We start from the raw sequence: 20,441 nt of genomic DNA, 5'->3' as shown, positions 1-20,441 counted from the left end.
AATCAGATATATTAAATTCAGAACTCTGTTCATGAATTGCAAGCAAAACTTCCAAATTCAAACTAAAAACCTCTATATGAATCGGGTCACAACAATGAAGAAAGGATATTTCTCATTGATAGCCATAAAATATAGCACTGAGGCAAAGGGAAAATTCTCTCAGTTCTGTGGAATCATGTTTTGGGCAGTTGGAAGACACCAAAATTAGGGCAAATAAAATATCAGACTGGCTCACCCATGTACTTCCATCCACAGGTTGGATCATATCAGTGACAACAATACACCCAGCAGTGGTTGGAGTCCAGTTAGCCAATGAGTGCCAACTGTAATCATAGAAATTCAGACCTCTGGGCTGCCAGCTTTCTGCCAGGCACAGAGCCCATGTGCCTGGGCTCAGAGGAGATGGGAGCAGAGTAGGATGCTAAGCTGCAATCAATTTGATGGATTTTAAATGTTTACCTCCAAAATGACATTGGAAGGGTGCTATTTTTCAGGCTCAGAGGCTGGCCTTTGTGCCAGACACTACAGACAAATGTCGTGACAGTGTTGTTCTAATGCAGTGGCAACCACCTCAAGGTCAAGATGGCACCTCCATCGCATTCCTACTACACTTCCTACTTGAACATTTGCAGCACTCTCACTGGGTGGAAGGTGCTCATGGAGACAGGAGTGTGACAAATCTAGTAATGAATAGAAAAGGCTATGATGGCCTGTTAATTGGCAGCCTCCCCATAAGGTTTCACTGGTGGGCACAATGAAAGGTTCAGGACTGGAAAGTCTGACACTCAAAATTTCCCAAGTCAGCAGAGTCCAACCAATGTCTATGGGGAACATTTCAAATTTCACCACTAGAAGCAGATTGGCCACTCGATATACAAACCAGCAGATGTTATTACACAGCCAATTCACTATAGCCAGCTTCCTCTAATATGACACATTCAGATCGCTGACCACATAACAACAATGCATACACATTGCTTGGTACTAAATGAGGAGATCAACATGTGAAATACACCCCACTGAAGGAGTCAATGCTTTCAGTGTAAAGTGTCAGGAGACTATGTTTATGAATAAGTTGAAACTCCGATGCTTGCTTATTCAAGAGCCTTCACTTTCATAATGTGTCTCACATGTTTGTACAATCACAATTTGTCCCAATTGCTGGTGTTTTTGAATGTGCAGCAAGCCCTTGGACTTTCCTTTTAACCATGCAGTTGTTAGAACAGCCAACACCATACATTCAGCTCATTGGGATCAAAGCTTTAATCAACGTGACTTACCACTAACAGCCAGGCTGTTGTTCTCAGAGACCTCGAATCTATTTGATGCCGGCATGAGCCGCACTTCAAGCTGTACAGAGCCTTGAGAGAAGGAAAAGATAAAAATGCATCGAGAGAAATTCACAAATTGGTTTTTGTTCAAATAATCTCACCTATCTAAAATTACAATTCTTACAGTTCAACATGAAATAAAACCATAAAATATCCCCAGTTGCTCTTTTGGATTTCTTCTCACCAAGTTTACTCTTTCTTTCCTCATCCTGGCAGTGCAGGTAATCAATAAAGATAAGAACATGGAGCTATTGAACAGCTTAGTTGTAGAACTAAGTGTTTGGGGTGGGGTGGGAGGTGAAGGGGTTGTCAAAATTAAAAAAGGTTTTCATCTTTACATTTTGTTTTCCATCTGTCACATCAACAATTTCCACATTTCAGAGTTGCAGAAACGAGAGATTTTTCAAATGTTATTTGAAAATAAATAGCTAGATTCAAAAACAAAACCTTGCCAGCTTCGATCAACATCTTCACTACTGAACCGGAACATAACTTATCTGGAAATGTGGTGGAGGCAGGTTCAATTGAGGCATTCAAGAGAGCTCTCTATTATTATTTGGACAGAAGTAGCATGTAAAGGTACAGGGAAGGAGCAGGAAATTAGCAATGTGTAATGATGCTCATTTGGAGAGCCAGTGCAAGCATGATGGGCCCCGACTACCTTCCGTATCATAACAATTCAGTGATTTTGAACTCACAAGACTCTTCAAAATTTGTGAAGTCTATTATTTTTCTTTATTGCTCCAAATGGGACCATTCTCTACACTATTGTCCTGTTTATGTTGTAAACTCATTGAAATGCATGGAATATTCCAGACTACTTTTATTTCTTACATGACCTTCATCCAGAGAAAAAAAAAGGACAATGTGAAATGCACGATGTTAACATTCTGAACACAGTACCTATTTTTGGAACGATGGTTGCCCTGTGTATAACAACGTCTTCAAATATTACAGGTGTCTGTTCCATAACAGCTCCAGTCAGTCGCAACAGTGCTCGCCAGGCCAGAACTAGATATCCAGTGGCTGGATAAAGTACTCGCCCATCGATGCAATGATCAACTATATAATTGTCTGGAGACTCAGGGCTCATATCTGAGTGGAGGGCACAAAATCAACAAGATATCAAAATCAATTAAAATAATACACTGCAATAAAAATTAAATTTGAATTGGATTATCTGAATAAGTTTCAATTGAGGCGGTTGTTTTACAATATCCAAAAGCTAAATACAGAAAGCATGAGCGCTTAATCAGTCGAGTGCAACAAGATTTCTTGGAGCTATTCAGGAGGATTCTGACTGTGAAACAACTCACCAATGTTAAATACTGTAGCCGCTGCTAATCCTCCAGAACCTGAGGAGAAGTCTTCAGTCTTGGGTACATCCCAGATTTGGCTGTGGTCCCACGTGATGCAGGGGGATATTAAGGAAGTTCCAACAGGGACTGGATACTTCAGAGGTGGGAATAACTTGTTGGAGTCCAGGTTTGCCCTGTCATTTCAAAGTAACACATGAATGTTGAAACCTTTTATGTCATTTAGATATGATAATCACCACATAGGTGCATTTATTTAAGATCTTCTCAGACCTACATGGGGAACCAACTTAAGCAACAACAATTTACCAGAACGGACTTGGTTTGTTCCAAAGTCAGCTCGAGACGGATTCTTCTGTTATTATGGAAAGTAGAGATTGACGCAGCTTTGGCCATTTTAAAAAGCAAATTTGAGTTGAAGATGCAAAGTAAAGCTTGCAATAATCAGAAAGCTTTTGGCTTCAAGAGGTTACTTAAAAAACAAACTGTTATGAGGGTCCTAAAATTAGATCACTCATTAAAGGTCCTCCCCACATTTACATTCAGCCATTGACATTTACATCACCCAAGTTTGACCATAGTTTTGAATAACTGTAACCCATAGTCCAAGAGTGCTGCCTTGTCGAATGAACTCTATGCCCATCCAACCACTGAGTGGGCATCTACAATGACTAAAAACATTGAGCCCATGAAACGGCCCGTACAGTCAATGTGCAACTGAGTCCAAGGTTTATCTGGCCATTCCCAGAAATGTGAGGGAGCTGTTAGCAGTAACTTTTGTCTTTGTTGGCACTCTGGGCACAGCTCCACCAACATGGAAATGTCTGTATCCAATCCTGGCCACCAGATATAATTGGCGTCAAGATGTTACAATCCTCTCCTTCATCAGTTCATAATCCACAAGGCTTTTGACATCCACACTTGCCGTTATCTAAATAACCATCCTTTGAGCTTTCATACTGCGCTGTGCTATATATCTTGACCCTCTACCTCATGTGTCTTTGGTTTTACCCAATGCATTTAACCCAAAATTAGGAGTTAATTGTTTTGAAAACAATCCAGCAAGTGGAACAGCATACACTGACATGAACCTCAAGTGAGGAGTAAGGAAACACCTTCAGTCTCCCATTTCCAGTCAATAATGAAACTGGCATTAAAAGCAATTACCAAACAGGCAGCCTATCTGTCCTTTGCTAATATTGAACAAAGTTGCAGAGTGACAAACATTTCCTCTCATTAATCATGACTTATTTTTGATTAATGAATGGTGCACTGGGCAGCTAACATTGGAAAAACGAGGCATCATATGGTGTCTTGTGAGCAGCAAGTTTTACAAAGGATTGAACGTGTCCCTACTCAAATTTAATTTCTCAATTCACAATTCGCTTTCCATTTGAGTGTAATCACTTACCCACTTGCGTAGATTTTGCCAATGTGAGACAAGAAATACTCCAGGTTATTGTTATGCCCTCGTTTCATCAGAGGGATAAAAAGACAGGAAGGCTTCAAACTTCGTTTCAGAATAGCCTGAAGTAAGGAGCAAATGCTCATCAGCAGATGCATTCACAACCTTTAAAATTTTTATATCAAATAACAAACATTTTGCTACGGTTCTGTATTATTTCAAGCAGAACAATCCAATTTTACAACTTGGCTTTCCACATGTCCTCAAAAATGTTAATAAGCTGAAAAATAACTTGTTATTGATAGGATAAAAATTGAGAGAAATTATAGGAATTCATAAACGTCAGCACCAAGATAGTTTTGTTCTCCATTGTGCCCTGAAAAAAGGCAATTCTGATCAAGGCTTTGTAATGTGATGTCATAGTAAAGATGTGTCTGTGTTAGAGAGGATACAGAGGTCATTCATAAGAATGTTGCCTTGAGTGGAGAATTTTAATTGTGGGAGTCTTTGGACTGAGGAAAGGCTGAGGGGAGATCTAACTGAAGTGTACAAAATTACACAGGGTGTCAGAGCAAATGAAAAGGGCTCTTGTGGCACAGTGTCACAGAGTCCCTAACTCTCAGCCAGGAGGCCCAAGTTCATGTCCCACCTGCTCCAAAGGTGGGCGATTACATCTCAGAATAGGTTCAGGAGAGTAGGTCAATGAAAAAGCCCAATCCCGCTTTGCTGAGGGATTCAGATTTAGGGGGCACGGATTTAGTGTGATGTGGAAAGGGGATTTAAAAGGTGATCTTTTTCAACAGACGGTGTCTGGAACTTAGTACCTGAAGCAGGTGAGGTTCTGACATTAACCTCAAGTGAAGAGTAAGGAAACACCTTCAGTCTCCCACTTCCAGTCAGTCAATAATGGAATTGGCATTAAAAGCAATTACCTTTGCTAAAACTGAACAAAGTTGTACAGTGACAAATGTTTCCTCTCACTCACATAAGGCAGAAACTCAGATGACACTTCAAAAGTGTATATGCACTGAAGTGCATAACCAACAAGGTAATGGAATAAAAAAGTGGAAAGTGGGATTCTGCTAGATGGTTCCTGGTCAGCCAGCATGGACAAAACAGGCCAATAGTATCCCTGGTTTCTGTAATTTTCTGCAATTCTTTCCAAGAATGTCAAATCTCTCAATATATTGTTGATATTAAAAGACCTTTAAAGTTATAAGTAACCACAAAGTTGTTAAATTCCAAAAAGGTGCAGTCGTCCATAATTAATGCAGACAAACCAAAACTGCAAATGTCTATGTCAATTTGAAATTTTCTTTATAAGAATCATTCTTCTTGTCATGGCGGGAGTTCAAAACTGTTGGAACTGAATGCAACTGAAATGTTGAAAGATACCTTGTGTTAATTAAAATTCACTCTTATAAACCTTATAGCAAGCACACTTTCTAACTCAATAGGACCTTCCATGAAGTCAAATGGTACAAACAGTTCAAAGTCAAAGAAGAAAGGCTAATACCTGAAGGAGGGCATGAGCAGAAATCTCAATCACGACAGCATTATCGGGAATATGCTGCAGTCCTTCCTGGAACAGGACTGGGCTCACCAGGTTATTGACATGATACTCAGCAGAGGAGAACTTGGCCAGATCACTGCCCCATTTGGATTCCGGGATCGATGTACTGATCCAACGAGCAGAACGAAGTTTAGGGACAGTTATAACCTGCAGTCAGAAAGGTGGGAATGATTGAGAATGGGAGGAGTGAGGAAAAGAGAAAATAAAGAGTGTACAGAATCAATACAAAATATAATGAAAACTCGATTATTCAAAAGTAAATTGGAAATATTTACAAAGAAGTAATTGCTGAAGCAAAATGGATCTGGAAGAATTAGTTGACAATGTCTTTATGGATTAGAAATCCAACTCTGAAGTGTCAAGCAGTTCAGTGCTTTGGGTGTGATTTTGCATGTATTTGCACATTCCTGGCAAGCGCTGCACTAGGTGTTATTTTTCCTAACAGCCAAATAAGAGACATCTAGGTGAAAATGAGGACTGCAGATGCTGGAGATCAGAGTGGTGCTGGATAAGCGCAGCAGGTCAGGCAGCATGCGAGGAGCAGGAAAATCAACATTTTGGGCCTTTGATTCTCCTGCTCCTCGGATGCTGCCTGACCTGCTGTGCTTTTCCAGCGCCATTCTAATCTTGAAATAAGAGACATCCTCTACCAATGCTACTAATAGTATTTAGCAACTTAATATAGGAAAATAAAAGGTGTACCATCTGCTTCTGTTCCCTTCAGAATGTTGGGTTTCAACCTGCAAGATCCAGTGCTAAGCAACATGACATGATAGAGGGTTGACACTTAACTTAATCACTGCCAATCCCAGTACCTCAAACTCCAACCTCTAAACTCCCTCGATCTTCCCATTGTCAAACTAACTGAAGCACTCAGTGACCCCCACCATAAGACCACTGCAATGATTTTCACCTTGGACTTTCTAGCCCTATCATTGTGCTGATCATTAACACTATATACTTGACCTATTTTGTTGGGACACTATCCCATGTAGGCTACGTTTGAAAGATTTCTGAAATTCTATGCAGTTCTACAGCATTGACATTGTCCTGTCTTTATCTTCAAAAGCATTTTCCAGAGACATGATGGCCATTACCTTCTGCAGTGCACTTAGAAGTGTTGGGGCGATGGAAGCCATGTAGTAGGAATGGAATGCAACGCCTGCACTGCGTACTTCTTTTGCAAAGACGCCATCCTCCTTCAGCTTGGCCACAAATTTACTTACAGCTTCCTAACATGGAAACAGAGAAAAAAAAAATGAGAATCAAAATTAATAGTACAGAGGCAACTAAACAACATATTTTGACCATCCTGAATCGGGAGATAAATGTTTGCCCAGTAGCTTGCTGTTTATTTATGTTATTTATTTTCAAATATTCATCCCATTCACTTAAAACTAGACATGGTCATTGCCTCAACAGCTACATGTGGTACAATACTCTTGGGTACAGTTTTCACTTTGGGGGCAATCAGCAAACGCTGACCCTCAGAACTCCTGCTTATTTCCATAAATCACAAAAAGCAAAGCAACACTTACATGAATTAGAGATTTTAAAAAAAAGTAAATCTGTCCTAAAAATATTTCCTGATCTATTTAAGAAAGTAACTGCTCAGTAAAGTTTGTTACTAAAGCTGAAAATTGTCACTGAATCATCACAAATAAATAAAACCAATCTACTTGTGAGTATCATGTTGTAAATTACTGAAAATTACTCTTGCATACGTGCAAAGCTATTTTCTCACTAAATTAGGGTACAACAGTCAGTCCCTTTGGAGCCATTTCTTAAAATGCACGAAGATCCTCTCAGAATAAACTTAATCAGTGTTTTTATAGTCAGAGGATCCCGCTAAAGTGCTGGTGCCTCCCTCAAAACGTACAAAAGGAAGACAACTAGCTAAACCCCCCTTTGTGGTTTTGTGGGCAGCATCTAGTTCTAGCATGTCATATTGCAAAAGACTGTAGGAAGTTAATTTACATTGAATGCAATTAGCTCTTACAGTTTCGGTTACACAAGCAAACTACACCAAAAAGCTGAGCTCACTTGAGTGGAACTCCAGTCTTTAAAGTGTTATAATAATGCATTTTCTGAAAAAAAATCATTTAGCAACCCTACATTCTTGTTTTTCACTTCAAGCAGTGTCTTTTTCACCAATCTCCACTTGACCAGATCCAGATTTGATCCCTTTAATTCTCTGTTCCACTAAAAATAATCCCAAACTCTAGAGATTAGATGGCCCAGTGGTATCATCACTAGACTATTAACCCAGAGACACACAATGTTTTAATCTTGCCATGGCAGATAAAGGATTTTGAATTCAATAACAATCTGGAAATAAGAGTCTAATGATAATTGTTGGAGAAAAACCCATCTGGTTCATGACCGTCTTTTAGGGAAAGAACTCTGTCATCCTTATCTGCTGTAGTCTACATGTGACTCTCGACTTACGGGGTAGCGTGATTGACTCTTTAGCATCTCTAGGCAACTCCAGAAGGGCAATGAATGCTGGTTTAGCCAGTGATGCCCACATCCCATGAATGAATTTTTAAAAAAACGTTGAATCCTTCATTCCAGCCTCATTCCATTCATTATCCATGTATCACTTTCATGGTTACAATCCTTCCAATAATGGACTGTTTAGAGTTATAATTACATGAATTCAACATTATCACTGCCTTATTTAGTTCACATTCATTCATGTGCAGTGGGTGTCACTGGCAATATCAGTATTTGTTGCCTATTCCAAAGCACCCTTGAGAACATGTGGTGAGCAGCCATTTTAATAGTTGCAATCAATCTGGTAATCCAGGGACCTGGAGTAAATTTCTCCAGAGACACGCATTCAATAAAGGTCAGTGCAATAGCTTAGCAATTCAAATTCGTTTAGCTGAATAAATCTGGAATTCTAAATAAAAAGGCTCTGAGTAATTGTGCCCACAAAACCAGAATTGTTACAAGAATGCTATTGGTTCAATAATGTCCTTTCGGAAAGGAAATCTGTTGTTTTACCTATACAGCCCCAGTCTGCACTCGATTCCATCACTGTGGTTGCTATTACCCCTGAAAAGGCCACTCAAATAATTTAGAAGTGACCAATAAATGCTGACCTTATGAGTGATTGTCCACATCTCACAAATGAATAAATGAGAAAAAGACCAAGGATTGTTTTTATTTTTAAACTTGGAAGATGCCTCATTACAATCTACTGCTCAGTGTCTTACCTGTGGTCCAGAGATGGTGACAGTATCTTCTGCATTGTGGCAGGCTGGAACTACTCCCTCTGGACACTGCACCTTACATTCGTTCCAGGTCAACCCTGTCAGATATTGAAATGTTAAAATATCACAATTTAGCTCAATGTGCCACATTCTTATTCTTTCTTACAATGCCAATACTCTCATGAAAGAAACTTGATCATAACCTATGATAAACTAATTTCCCTGAAAATGATGGCCACTTTCCTAGTGGCAGATAGGTTTTGGTCCACATGTAGGAGAGCGTGTATGCTAATGATTAACTTGACAGGGTTGTTGGAGACACAATACTCTTTAAATGATTAAAAGAGAGAGGGAGCCTCTGGATGATAATGCGAATTTGTTTTTACTGGAAGAATTTTATGAGTAAACATTAAAAAGGAGTGTTAACTTGTTTTCTGTTTAAAAGAACCATGAATTGTCATTTTATTTGCTTAAGGAAAATATGCATAGCTTGGAAAACCTTTGTATTCAATTGGCAGAGGTAGTCGTGGGAATTAGATGTATGAAGCAGTTTCTCCTGAAGAAAGGAGCGTGTTCAAATTGTTGGAAATTGTTTATTCCCCCATGTAAAGGTTTTAGGTTAAAAATTCCAGACAAGAAGTGTTTAGTTAGAATTGGAAGGGATTAATTGAAGTGGAGAAAGTCTATGCTCAGTTTTATGACTAACCAAGGAAAAGGCAACCCAATTCTCAAGATTGGGGATCGAAAGAAAAAAAAAAGGTCGGTCAAACATATGGATGTGATCAAGAAAGGAATTAATTGCCTCTGGTGTTTCAGTAACGTGAGGTGATGGTGTTGAAATAGATAGAATAGCATTTTTCCATGGGCTTTAATTTTTTTCAAAATATGTGTAATATGCATTATTCTAAATTCATTTCTTTTGCATAATTAACTTGTGTTTTATTGTTGAAATCAAACCTGAAGCATTGTGGACTTGTGGTTAGTGAAAGATCACCTTGTTAAACAAAAAGAAAATATAATCTATCAAACCAAATTTCTATCTGGGATCTGACTTGGTTGGTAATGGCATCGGAATCAGCTGGAATCATAACGTGGTGCTCATTCAGGAGTTGACTAGTAATATGAAGAATTGCACTATTGACACTCCCAATATTAGTCACTTTCTAGCCCACAATAAATGATATGAAGGCCATATCAATAGATCATCAAATCAACTGCAGAAAGCTTCCTCTACTTTATTACTCTACCTTATAGAATAACTTTATCACTCAATTTCTTCCAAGTGAAAAACTTTCCTGGTTTGGAGCCTCTTCTGGTCAATTTCTTTTTCATCATTTCAAAGTTGAGGAGCACATTGGAACATTTTCCATTTTAGACCTTTTGTTTAAAGAACATTTCAGAACCTTTCAACTTTCCAATCATGGATCCAACACTTTTAAACCACTTTATAGCTCAGTGAATAGCAAAAGGTCCCTCTGCTTCATTTCAATGGTACACATCTCAAACCGGGTGAAATATCTATACTCCTCCAATTTTGATGTATTGGAGATTACAGATATTCATCATTCAACGACTGACATCCATCCCTTTAGTTGCTAAGGCCTTAAGCTATAAAACTCCCTCCTGAAATCTCTCTGCTCCTCACCCCTCTTCCTTTAAATATGCTTCTTAAAACCTATCCCTTTGACCAAGCTTTGGCTATCTTCCCTAGTGTCTCCTTAGTGGCTTGGTGTAAAATTTTGGTTGATAACATTCCTGTGAAATACAAGTTGTACTTCCAAGTTGAACGTCAAATACACAACTCAGATCATTTCCACCTTTAATAACAGCGATTGCATCAGATCTTTGCAAGAGATTGACAATTTAGAAAGTGCAGAATTATGAATTTATTTTGGTGCAACACTCTGAATTCAGACTACCCAAAATCATCGCGCAGAGTATCTCCGGCCAGCCAAAAATCCCATATCATTAATCAGGGCTCAGATCATTGTGTTCAAACTCATCTTGGGCAGAAACCCAACAGTGGCTGAACTAAATTGGAACCAGTGCTGGTCTTGACATAAAACAAACAGGAACACCATTCCATCCATAGACTGGAATATAAATTCTATATGATTAATCAAAGCAAGCTGAAGCTCACTCCATTGTTGAATAGGTCTCTCACAGTTTGCATAATCAGCTGACTCTCTTCCCCTCCCTTCCTGACAGAGTTGATACACTGCTGGGGTCCAATTACATAGCTATATGCTACCAGGGATCACATGCATGCCTTGACATTCGTGTCAGCAGGATTTTCACCTCAGCCAAGTCATTGATGTCACCTAACATTTGTGACATCAATACTTCTGCTGCTTCAGCTTTCTTCACTGGACTGTGTCCAGGAGTAAGAAGTCTTGCTAATTGTACCAAGCCCAGGGATGCTGGTGCCGAGCACCAATCCAGAAATTGTGGTCACCGAATTGACAGAGATCAATTTGAAAATTTTGCAGGCTATGTATTTCAGTGACTCATTTGAAGGACTTACTGAACCACCCAAGGAATTCAACAGTTTTGCTTTTGAAACTTAAGATGTGAGATGGTCATTCAATCACTTACCAACAGCAGCCATTGCCCCCGCTGGCAATTTGGCCTCCTTGATGCAACGCCCCCTCCAGTAGGCAGCTAATATAACTTCCTCATGAGTTAGTGAATCATCAGCATAGCCACAGGCCAGCTCCCCCACCGAGTGACCAACAATGCCATCTGGTTGCAGACCCAGAGCCTTCAGCATGTCTATTTGAGCGATCTGTAGTTAAAAGCAGAATGAGACTTGCAGAATTCGGTTTTCTTTTTAGAATGGTAAGATATTTAACAAATAACCAAACTTTTTTGTTTACCTGAATGGCAGCAAGGGCTACAAAGGCATGTACGGTATCATCAAACGTTGTATCTTCAGCACTCACAAGGAGTTCAGATACTTTTAATCCAGTCGTTTCTAATGCTTTGTCAGAACGCAGAATGGATTCACGGAATATATCCAATTTCATCAGAGAGCGACCCATTCCAATCCACTGAGCTCCCATGCCTGGGAGAATAACAACACATCAGTAGAATTGCCACTTCAGCGATACTCAGTTGATATAAAGTACAAGACTATCCCTACCTTCTCACTGGTGCTGCCAAAAAGATACAAATAAAAATAGACTGAAGCAAAAAGCTGGTTCATTCAATCACTTATTGGTTGATTATTAGGTGAAGATGAAAGTGTATGTTAGTGCCATTGGGCTGGTAATCCAGGGGCCCAGGCTAATTAGCTGGGCACAGATTTAAATCCCAGCTAGAGGGATGAAAATGCAAGTAATAAAATGTTCTGTAACTGAGACCATGGAATTATCATTTGTCTCAAAAACTCATCTTGTTCATTCAAGAACTTGGTCCTTACCTGGTCTGGCCTACATTTGATATCAACTACACAGTAATATGGCTTACTCTTAACTAACAAACCACACACTTCAAGGACAAATAGAGACAAGTAAAAATGCTTGCCACAAATCAGGAAAGAATAAAAAACAAACAAAAAAGTCAGCATTCTCCTGTATGCATTATCATGTCACTTGCAGGGAAACTATTCATATAATGGTTTCTCTACCAACACACAGAGTTCTCAACAAAACAAAAATTCAAGTAGTAGAAGTTAAAAAGGCTGACAGGCCAAAGTATGTTTCACTGAAAAGAGGCCGACTTAGCCTTATAAAACGTCTACCTCTTTATATTTGGAAAATTAAACATAATTAGAGACTAAGAACAAAAATATCCTCCTAGATGAAATCAGTTGAATAGCTTTAAGTCTTTTAAACTACAGTCTCGCATTATACTTAGAAGAATCGATTTAATATTCACCAAAACACAGACACTGATGCATTTTCCCACCCACTCCCATGTCTGGTTTCAGTCCCAAAGCACCAAGTTTAATTGAAGGCTCAAACAACAAGTTAACAAGAAGTCCGATATTCTCATCAAACCACAGTTTTTTCAGTACCACAATTCTTCTTCCTGTCAGAGCACATTATCGGTATTTTGTAAAAAGATTATTTCATTAATTACAAACTTGTATGGTCTGTCATGCAATCCCAAATTCAGATAAAGGCCAAAATTTTGATGGTATTAGGCAAGAACTTTCGAAAGCTGATTGGGGGCAGATGTTCATAGGTAAAGGGACGGCTGGAAAATGGGAAGACCTTCAGAACGGAGATAACGAGAATCCAGAGAAGATATATTCTTGTTAGGGCGAAAAGGAAAGGCTGGTAGGTATAGGGAATGCTGGATGACAAAAGAAATTGAGAGTTTGGTTAAGAAAAAGAAGGAAGCATATGTTAGGTATAGATAGGATTCACTCAATCTATCCTAAGAAGTAGGAGTATACTTAGAGGGAAATCAGGAGGGCAAAACAGGGACATGAGATAGCTTTGGAAATAGAATTAAGGAGAATCCAAAGAGTTTTTACAAATATATATTAAGAACAAAAGGGTAACTAGGGAGAGAATAGGGCCTCTCAAAGATTAGCAAGGCAGTCTTTGTGTGGAGCCACAGAAGATGGGGGAGGTACTAAATGAGTATTTTGCGTCAGTATTTACAGTGGAAAAGGACATGGAAGATATAGACTGTAGGGAAATAGATGGTGACATCTTGCAAAATGTCCATATTACAGAGGAGGAAGTGCTGGATGTCTTGAAACTAACTAGCCATTTGGTTACAGAACTGGCTCAAAAGGTAGAAGACAAAGGGTGGAGGTGGTGAAGGGTTGTTTTTCAGACTGGAGGCCTGTGACCAGTGGAGTGCCACAAGGATCGGTGCTGGGTCCTCTACTTTTTGACATTTACATAGATGATTTGGATGCGAGCACAAGGAGGTACAGTTAGTAAGTTTGCAGATGACACCAAAATTGGAGGTGTAGTGGTCAGCGAAGAGGGTTACCTCAGATTACAAGAGGGTTACCTTAGGATCTGGACCAGATGAGCCAATGGGCTGAGAAGTGGCAGATGGAGTTTAATTCAGATAAATGCGAGGTGCTGCATTTGGGAAAGCAAATCTTAGCAGGACTTATACACTTAATGGTAAGGTCCTAGGGAGTGTTGCTGAACAAAGAGACCTTGGAGTGCAGGTTCATAGCTCCTTAAAAGTGGAGTCACAGGTAGATAAGATAGTGAAGGCGGCATTTGATATGCTTTCCTTTGTTGGTCAGAGTATTGAGTACAGGAGTTGGAAGGTCATGTTGCAGCTGTACAGGACACTGGTTAGGCCACTGTTGGAATACTGCATGCAATTCTCATCTCCTTCCTATCGGAAAAGATGTTGTGAAACTTGAAAGGGTTCAGAAAGGATTTACAAGGATGTTGCCAGGGTTGGAGGATTTCAGCGAGAGGGAGAGGGTGAATAGGCTGGGGCTGTTTTCCCTGAAGCGTCGGAGGCTGAGGGGTGACCTTATCGAGGTTTACAAAATTATGAGGGGCATGAATAGGGTAAATAGGCATAGTCTTTTCCCTTGGGCCAGGGAGTCCAGAACTAGAGGGCATAAGTTTAGGGTGAGAGGCGAAAGATATAAAAGAGACCTCCGGGGCAATTTTTTCATTTAGAGGGTGGTACGGGTTTTCATGAGCTGCCAGAGGAAGCTGGTACAATTGCAACATTTAAAAGGCATTTGGATGGGTATATGAATAGGAATGGTTTGGAGGGATATGGGCCGGGTGCTGGCAGGTGGAACTAGATTAGGTTGGGATATCTGGTCGGCATGGATGGGTTGGACCGAAGGGTCTGTTTCCGTGCTGTATATCTGTATGACTCTACCATACGTCTAAAAAATTTAAAATTTTCATGAAGTCAAAATCTGTACAATATGACAAGATTTACAAGACATTAAAACTTTTTTGCTCTTCTCATTAATTCCAACAGTGTCATAACTACCAACTCCTCTCTATTTTATAGAGTGTTTCAAAGGCACCAACCTGAACAGATATACCAAAGTGATCTTCCAGAAGATTGCACTTGCTGCACATCTTTAGCGTCCATTTCACTTGCGACTAGGGTGTAACCTCGGTAAGGCATTGCTGAAGCAGGCATCGTAGAAATATCATTCAGCAAGCTCAGAAAATTCACATCGTTGCTGTGTTGCCTGCTTTGCTCAATCAGTGATTCAACGGCTTCAGAGGTACGGCCACATATTTGGACTAGTCGTGGAAGTGCCAGGGGCACTGAAGGAGAAGCTCGCTTTAAATTGGGACGCAAAATGACATGAACATTGGAACCTCCAAATCCAAATGAATTAACTCCCACAATTCCACCTTTCACGGGGACAGGTTCAGTTACTACTTGGATACATCCATTCTGCAGAGCTGGAACATCAGGATTGGGAGTTTTGTAATGAATATTGGGAGCCCACAGACCATGTTCCAAAGAAAGTACAACCTTACATTGGAGAAAGGAAGCAAGACTTCTATTAAAATTAAATCTCAAGGTTAAGAATCATTCAATATGAAGGTGCATCCATATTTATCCATTTTGTCCACAAATTAGCAAACAAAAACATGCGCATTTTCCAGTTATTGTAATACAGAACAGTTGGAGCTGTGTAGAAGCAATGAGTAAACCAATAGGTGACTTGCCTTTGCCAAAGCAGCCAATCCTGATGCAGGTTCTGGGTGGCCCATGTTTGATTTTGTTGATCCCAGCAATAAGGGCCTGCGATCAAATTGGCAGAAAACATTCACAATTCCATTCAACTCCTGTGGGTCACCAACCTACATAAAACAAAATTGAACAGTTGACAGCCGTGCACTGGCAGAAAGACTGGATTGCTACTTTTGAAGTCAATTTATCCTTTGAACCTTTGCAGACCAGTCACGGAAAGCACAGTGCCTAACCTCCTTTATACTGGCTGGTGAAGTTGAAAAAGAGTGGAGTGAGAAAAAGGTAAGAAGTGTTGCCCTCTCACCAGCCTATCATCCCATATGTCAGCACTGTAGCAAGCCTGCGAGGTAACAGGTTTCAGACCGCAGCTAATCAGGACTGCACACTTGCTACTGGTATCCTTAGAGAACACAATCAATCTGGGCATCTTTGCTGCGGGTGGGTTGAGATGCTTTTGAAGTGCTCTTCAGACTTTTACCCCCTTCTACTTAACACTCACTCTCCCTTGTCCACACCATGTTATAGACAAGATTCCTCATCAATAACGTTGTCCCTAAGGCCACTGAAAACTTTTTTCAGAAAATCTGGATAATTTTAGAAGTAAGGTTACAATATAAAAACACATTTATAATTCAGGCAAATCTTAAAGTGATTGAGATCAATAAAACTTCAAACATATAATGTCAGTATGTGCCTTAGTTAAGCGAGTGAGTACTTCATCTGGCAAACACTAGAAGACTAGTGGATACTAAAGTGAGCAGGAAACTGAAATTTGCTCATTTTGTGCTAGATCACAAATTGACTGAATATTACAGGAAACCTGGGCTTTGTAGCCATGCAATCATATTGCTCATTATTAAAGATGGGTGAATAGACAGACCTTGGTTCCTGTGCCATGTGCTTCAACATATTCCACATCAGCTGGTGAGATACCTGCTTCCTCATAAACCGCTTTCATTAACTTCTGCTGCATTTCTCCAGAAGGGTATGTTACACCTACAGGCAGAAACCATAATAACACAACTCTCAGTACCACTCAGTAAAATTGTTCAATAGTAATGCGTCATTGTAGACAAACACCAAATGAGCTGCAGCACTTTGCATTCATTAAACTCTCAACAACACAATACACTATAAATAGCAAACACATCTGTAAGCACGTGGCTTCTTAAAAAAAAACACTTCTTTCACCATCTTCCAAACTTTCTGAAACGGAGTTATTGCCTTACAATAATAGATGGCTTTCGCTAAAAGGAATGAAATGATAAAGCTATCCCCCCCCCCACCAAACTCTCGGAAGCTGATGTTGGGAAAAATCAACTTGGTGAGCAGAATATTAATCCTTTGCTCCTGCCCCTAGTTTTCCAATTAAATGTAAGGAACAGGTCAAAAACACAAAAAGTCAGTTGGATTTATTCACCTAGAAGCTACTGTAGCAGGCAAGCTTGTGTGCTTTTGAGGGACTCCACTGCTAACTCAGCATAATTCCATTCTCATCAACTTCAAATTTGTTATTCAATGACTTATACATGAGCAAGTTTAACAAAAGGGGAAATCCAGTTACTTGAATGATTTCCTAGGTAAATTTCAGTACTCTCAAGAGATTATTTTGTTGAAATGTTCTCACTGTACAGTTTTACTGCAATTCAGCAATAAGAGACAACAAGTACATAGCAATTCAAGTCCATTTTGTTTGGAAATGGACTTTTAAAAAAAAACGAGTTATGACTTGGATTCATGAAGCTCTCAAAATACAGTAATTTTGATAATTTTACAGCACTGAAAACAAATGGCTTTTCTCCATTTTCAGCATAAGAACAATTATATCATGGCCTGATAGCATTCTGCTGCTTGACAGCATTGACATAATACATCAATTACTCTAAACACATTGAATATTTGTATAATAAACCTCAACAGAAATTGGAATTTGAATACACACATATATATATATTGAAAGGCCTACATGACCCTGTTGTCAGCGATACAACCCACAGTGATCAGTGTATCCTGTTCAGTGAAAACAGGTACTTGACTATTAAAAGATATTCCAGTGGGATTTCTGAACTGTTTTCAAGAATGTGTTTACGTAGCTATATAGAACACACAATTATCTACTGCAACACCACCCTACAATGCTTCAGGAGCTGATCCTCACTCAACTAATTAATTAGATTTATTTTTATATTGACAAAGGAAGGACTTTTATAATCCTTTAGCATCATGCCTATAAACTTCCTCTCTTCCTGCAAGTCCCAACAACCACTCAACTCAGTTAGAAATATGCTTCAACCATTAAAGTTGTTATAATGCAGCTCACTTCAAGCAATGTTTGAGACAATTATGTACCTCCAGAATTTTTCCTTTCATTGTATACTTACAAAAATCTTTTACAAGCATTTAAAATTAAAGACATTATTTCCATGCACAGATTAGAGGACTGAGCTGTTCTAAGCACTCAGAACAAAATTTTTAGTCCTCCAATTGATCATTAAAACGTTAAAAGGACCATCATACCCTGCTCTTTATAACCATCAGTGTTGCTTCCTGCATTAACTATTGTAGCATAAACTCGTTTGGCTGCTGATCTTTTGGTCAAAAGGACAACCACAGCTGCTTCAGATCGACAATACCCATCACCTGGAAATAGAAACGAACACAACTTCATAGATTTTAGGAACAGTACACTTCAGAAGTAAATAATTGTTAAAATTCTTAACGTTTAATAGTTTTTAAATAGATTTTTTAACCCCTGAGCAATAATGCAGGATGTTAATGGATTCTGCAAATGCAATACTATTAGAGTAGTTGGACAAAGAAAAATTGAGAATAGTTTCTTGCAAAGGTCATTGTACCCTGACAGATGGTAAAGACACATGATTCAACCTCAACTGTCTCAAATGGTTAGGTGTTCACAATTTTCAGTGCCCCCAAGTATGAAGAAAACAGAAAAACGAAAAAAAAAATTACAACTTGAATATTCTGGAGAAAAATCAACGAGTAGCTATTTTCATGTAGCAAACACTTTAAAATTATATTGAAGTTAACAATTAGCGAAATATTCCAGACACTGAAATGAGAAAAGAATCTTCTTCCAAATGTTTTATGTCTCCTACCTGAAGCATCAAAGGATTTGCATGCTCCATCAGGACTGAGCATGCCCAGTTTCATAAATTGCACTGATGTATTGGGTTTCAGAAGAAGATTGACCCCTCCTACGAGGGCTGAATCACACTGGCCATGACGAATTGCTTGGAAGGCATTTTCCAGTGCCAGCAAACTGGATGAGCAAGCAGTATCAATGGAACTACTGGGACCTAAAATCCAAACAGAATAGCAAGTTATTTGTAACATTCCTCCAAAATCTCCATGATAGTCACAATGCTGCCACCACATTGTGGCCAATCACAATGGTTTAGCTGGTTACCTCTGGCCTGCACTGACTGGCTCCCAGCCAACTGAAAGCCCAACCTGTCCAGACAGGGAACTAACCACTGATATCAGTGACATACTGTGTTGATCAAGGTCCCTGTGAGTCACGTCAGTGAAAATTGAGTACAAATCACCAGTTGTGAGTTTCCAAAGACAGGAACGAACCTTTACCAAAATTCATTCACATAACTGTCAACAGACACTTAACATAATGAGTGGTAGTCACAGGAGTGGTGGCAGACAGCGGTTTGTGGGACTGGAGTCCAGTGGCATACCACAGGGATTAGTGCTTGGCCCTTACTGTTTGTGATGTTCATAAATGATGCAGATGAGTATGCAAGAGGGACGATAACACAAGCATTGGTCAAGTGGTTGACAGTGGAGGGGAAGGAGTTAAGATATATGGGCAGATCAGATGGGCAGATCAATGCTAAATGGAATTGAATCCTGATAAATGGGAGATGTTGCACTCTGGAAGAAGGAACAAGGCAACGGAATACTTGAACGAATGGAAAGAGACTAAAAAACCAGATAAACTGAGGGATCTTGGGGCGTTTGTCCACAATTCCTGTAGGTACTGGGGCAGATTAATAGACATTTGCTGCGTCAGTTTTGTCATAGATGAATAGAGCCGAGGGGTCACGTTGGAGTAGTACAGAACTATGGTTACCATATGTAGTTCAGGTCACCACACTATAGGAAGGATGCAAGTGCACTGCAGGGATGTTGCTTGGGACGATAACTTCAGTTCTGGTTACTTTTTTTGGAGCACTGATTGAGGAGTACAAGATTATGAAGGGCATGGACTGGAATGGAAAGCAGCTGTTCCTCTTAGTTGAAGGGTCAAATACAAGAGGGCATAATTTTAAAGCGAAAGGTTTCGAGGGGATTCGAGGAAAAATTGTTTTCACCAAGAAAGGTGGTGGGGTTCTGGAGTGCTATGCCTAGTTGAGGCAAGAAATCTCATAACCTTTAAGAAGTACTTGGATGCACACTTGAAGTGTTATAATATTCAAGGCCATGGACTTAGTGAGGTAAAGTGGGACTAGTGTAGGTAGTAGTATATTTTTGACAGTAGAGAATTGATGGGCTGGACTGTATGATTCTACAAAACACCATTATGAAATACTTCATACCAAAAAACATTTGTCATGGGTCATCTTAATGGAAGCTTCCTCACCTTTCAAGTCAAAAAAGTATGACAGTCTGTTTGCAAACATGGCGTGTTGACAGCCAGTCATGCTGTATCCTAGCAACTCCTCTGGGTCTCTACTAAAAGCTTCAGCTGCCTCAGAGCCACTGACGCCAATCCAAACTCCAGTGTTAGTACCTCGTAGAGCCGTAGGATTTACTCCTAAAGATCAGGCATAAAATAAGGCAGGTCAACGTCGTAAAAATGGTTTGATTCAAAAATGAAGACAGTCACAATTAATGTTCCTAGTTGCAGTGCTCCCAATGTGGAACAGTGCCAATATTTAATAGCAAAGGCTAAATTATAGAAGT

General features: G+C 39.6%; 1 protein-coding gene across 3 annotated transcripts in view; it reads right to left on the bottom strand.

Moving 5' to 3' along the window:
- Nucleotides 1-20,441, bottom strand: part of fasn (fatty acid synthase) — an 88,497-nt gene that overhangs the window by 48,575 nt on the left and 19,481 nt on the right. For all 3 annotated transcript variants that reach the window (XM_043714700.2, XM_043714699.2, XM_088000593.1), the window contains 15 exons: nt 20,119-20,292; nt 18,623-18,823; nt 18,024-18,146; nt 16,387-16,502; nt 15,482-15,616; nt 14,825-15,284; nt 11,720-11,907; nt 11,439-11,628; nt 8,847-8,941; nt 6,723-6,857; nt 5,569-5,772; nt 4,059-4,174; nt 2,648-2,823; nt 2,235-2,426; nt 1,281-1,361 (listed from right to left, as the gene is read on the bottom strand). In XM_043714700.2, coding sequence (XP_043570635.2) covers nt 1,281-1,361; nt 2,235-2,426; nt 2,648-2,823; nt 4,059-4,174; nt 5,569-5,772; nt 6,723-6,857; nt 8,847-8,941; nt 11,439-11,628; nt 11,720-11,907; nt 14,825-15,284; nt 15,482-15,616; nt 16,387-16,502; nt 18,024-18,146; nt 18,623-18,823; nt 20,119-20,292 — 2,586 coding nt within the window. The remainder of the gene's footprint in view (nt 1-1,280; nt 1,362-2,234; nt 2,427-2,647; nt 2,824-4,058; nt 4,175-5,568; nt 5,773-6,722; nt 6,858-8,846; nt 8,942-11,438; nt 11,629-11,719; nt 11,908-14,824; nt 15,285-15,481; nt 15,617-16,386; nt 16,503-18,023; nt 18,147-18,622; nt 18,824-20,118; nt 20,293-20,441) is intronic.

Source organism: Chiloscyllium plagiosum, unplaced genomic scaffold (assembly GCF_037043375.1).
Source record: "Chiloscyllium plagiosum isolate Xiang-an unplaced genomic scaffold, Cpla_swu_hap1 HiC_scaffold_25, whole genome shotgun sequence".
Lineage (NCBI taxonomy): Eukaryota > Metazoa > Chordata > Chondrichthyes > Orectolobiformes > Hemiscylliidae > Chiloscyllium > Chiloscyllium plagiosum.
Note: the sequence above shows the minus strand (reverse complement) of the source record. Positions and strands in the feature narration are given on the sequence as shown.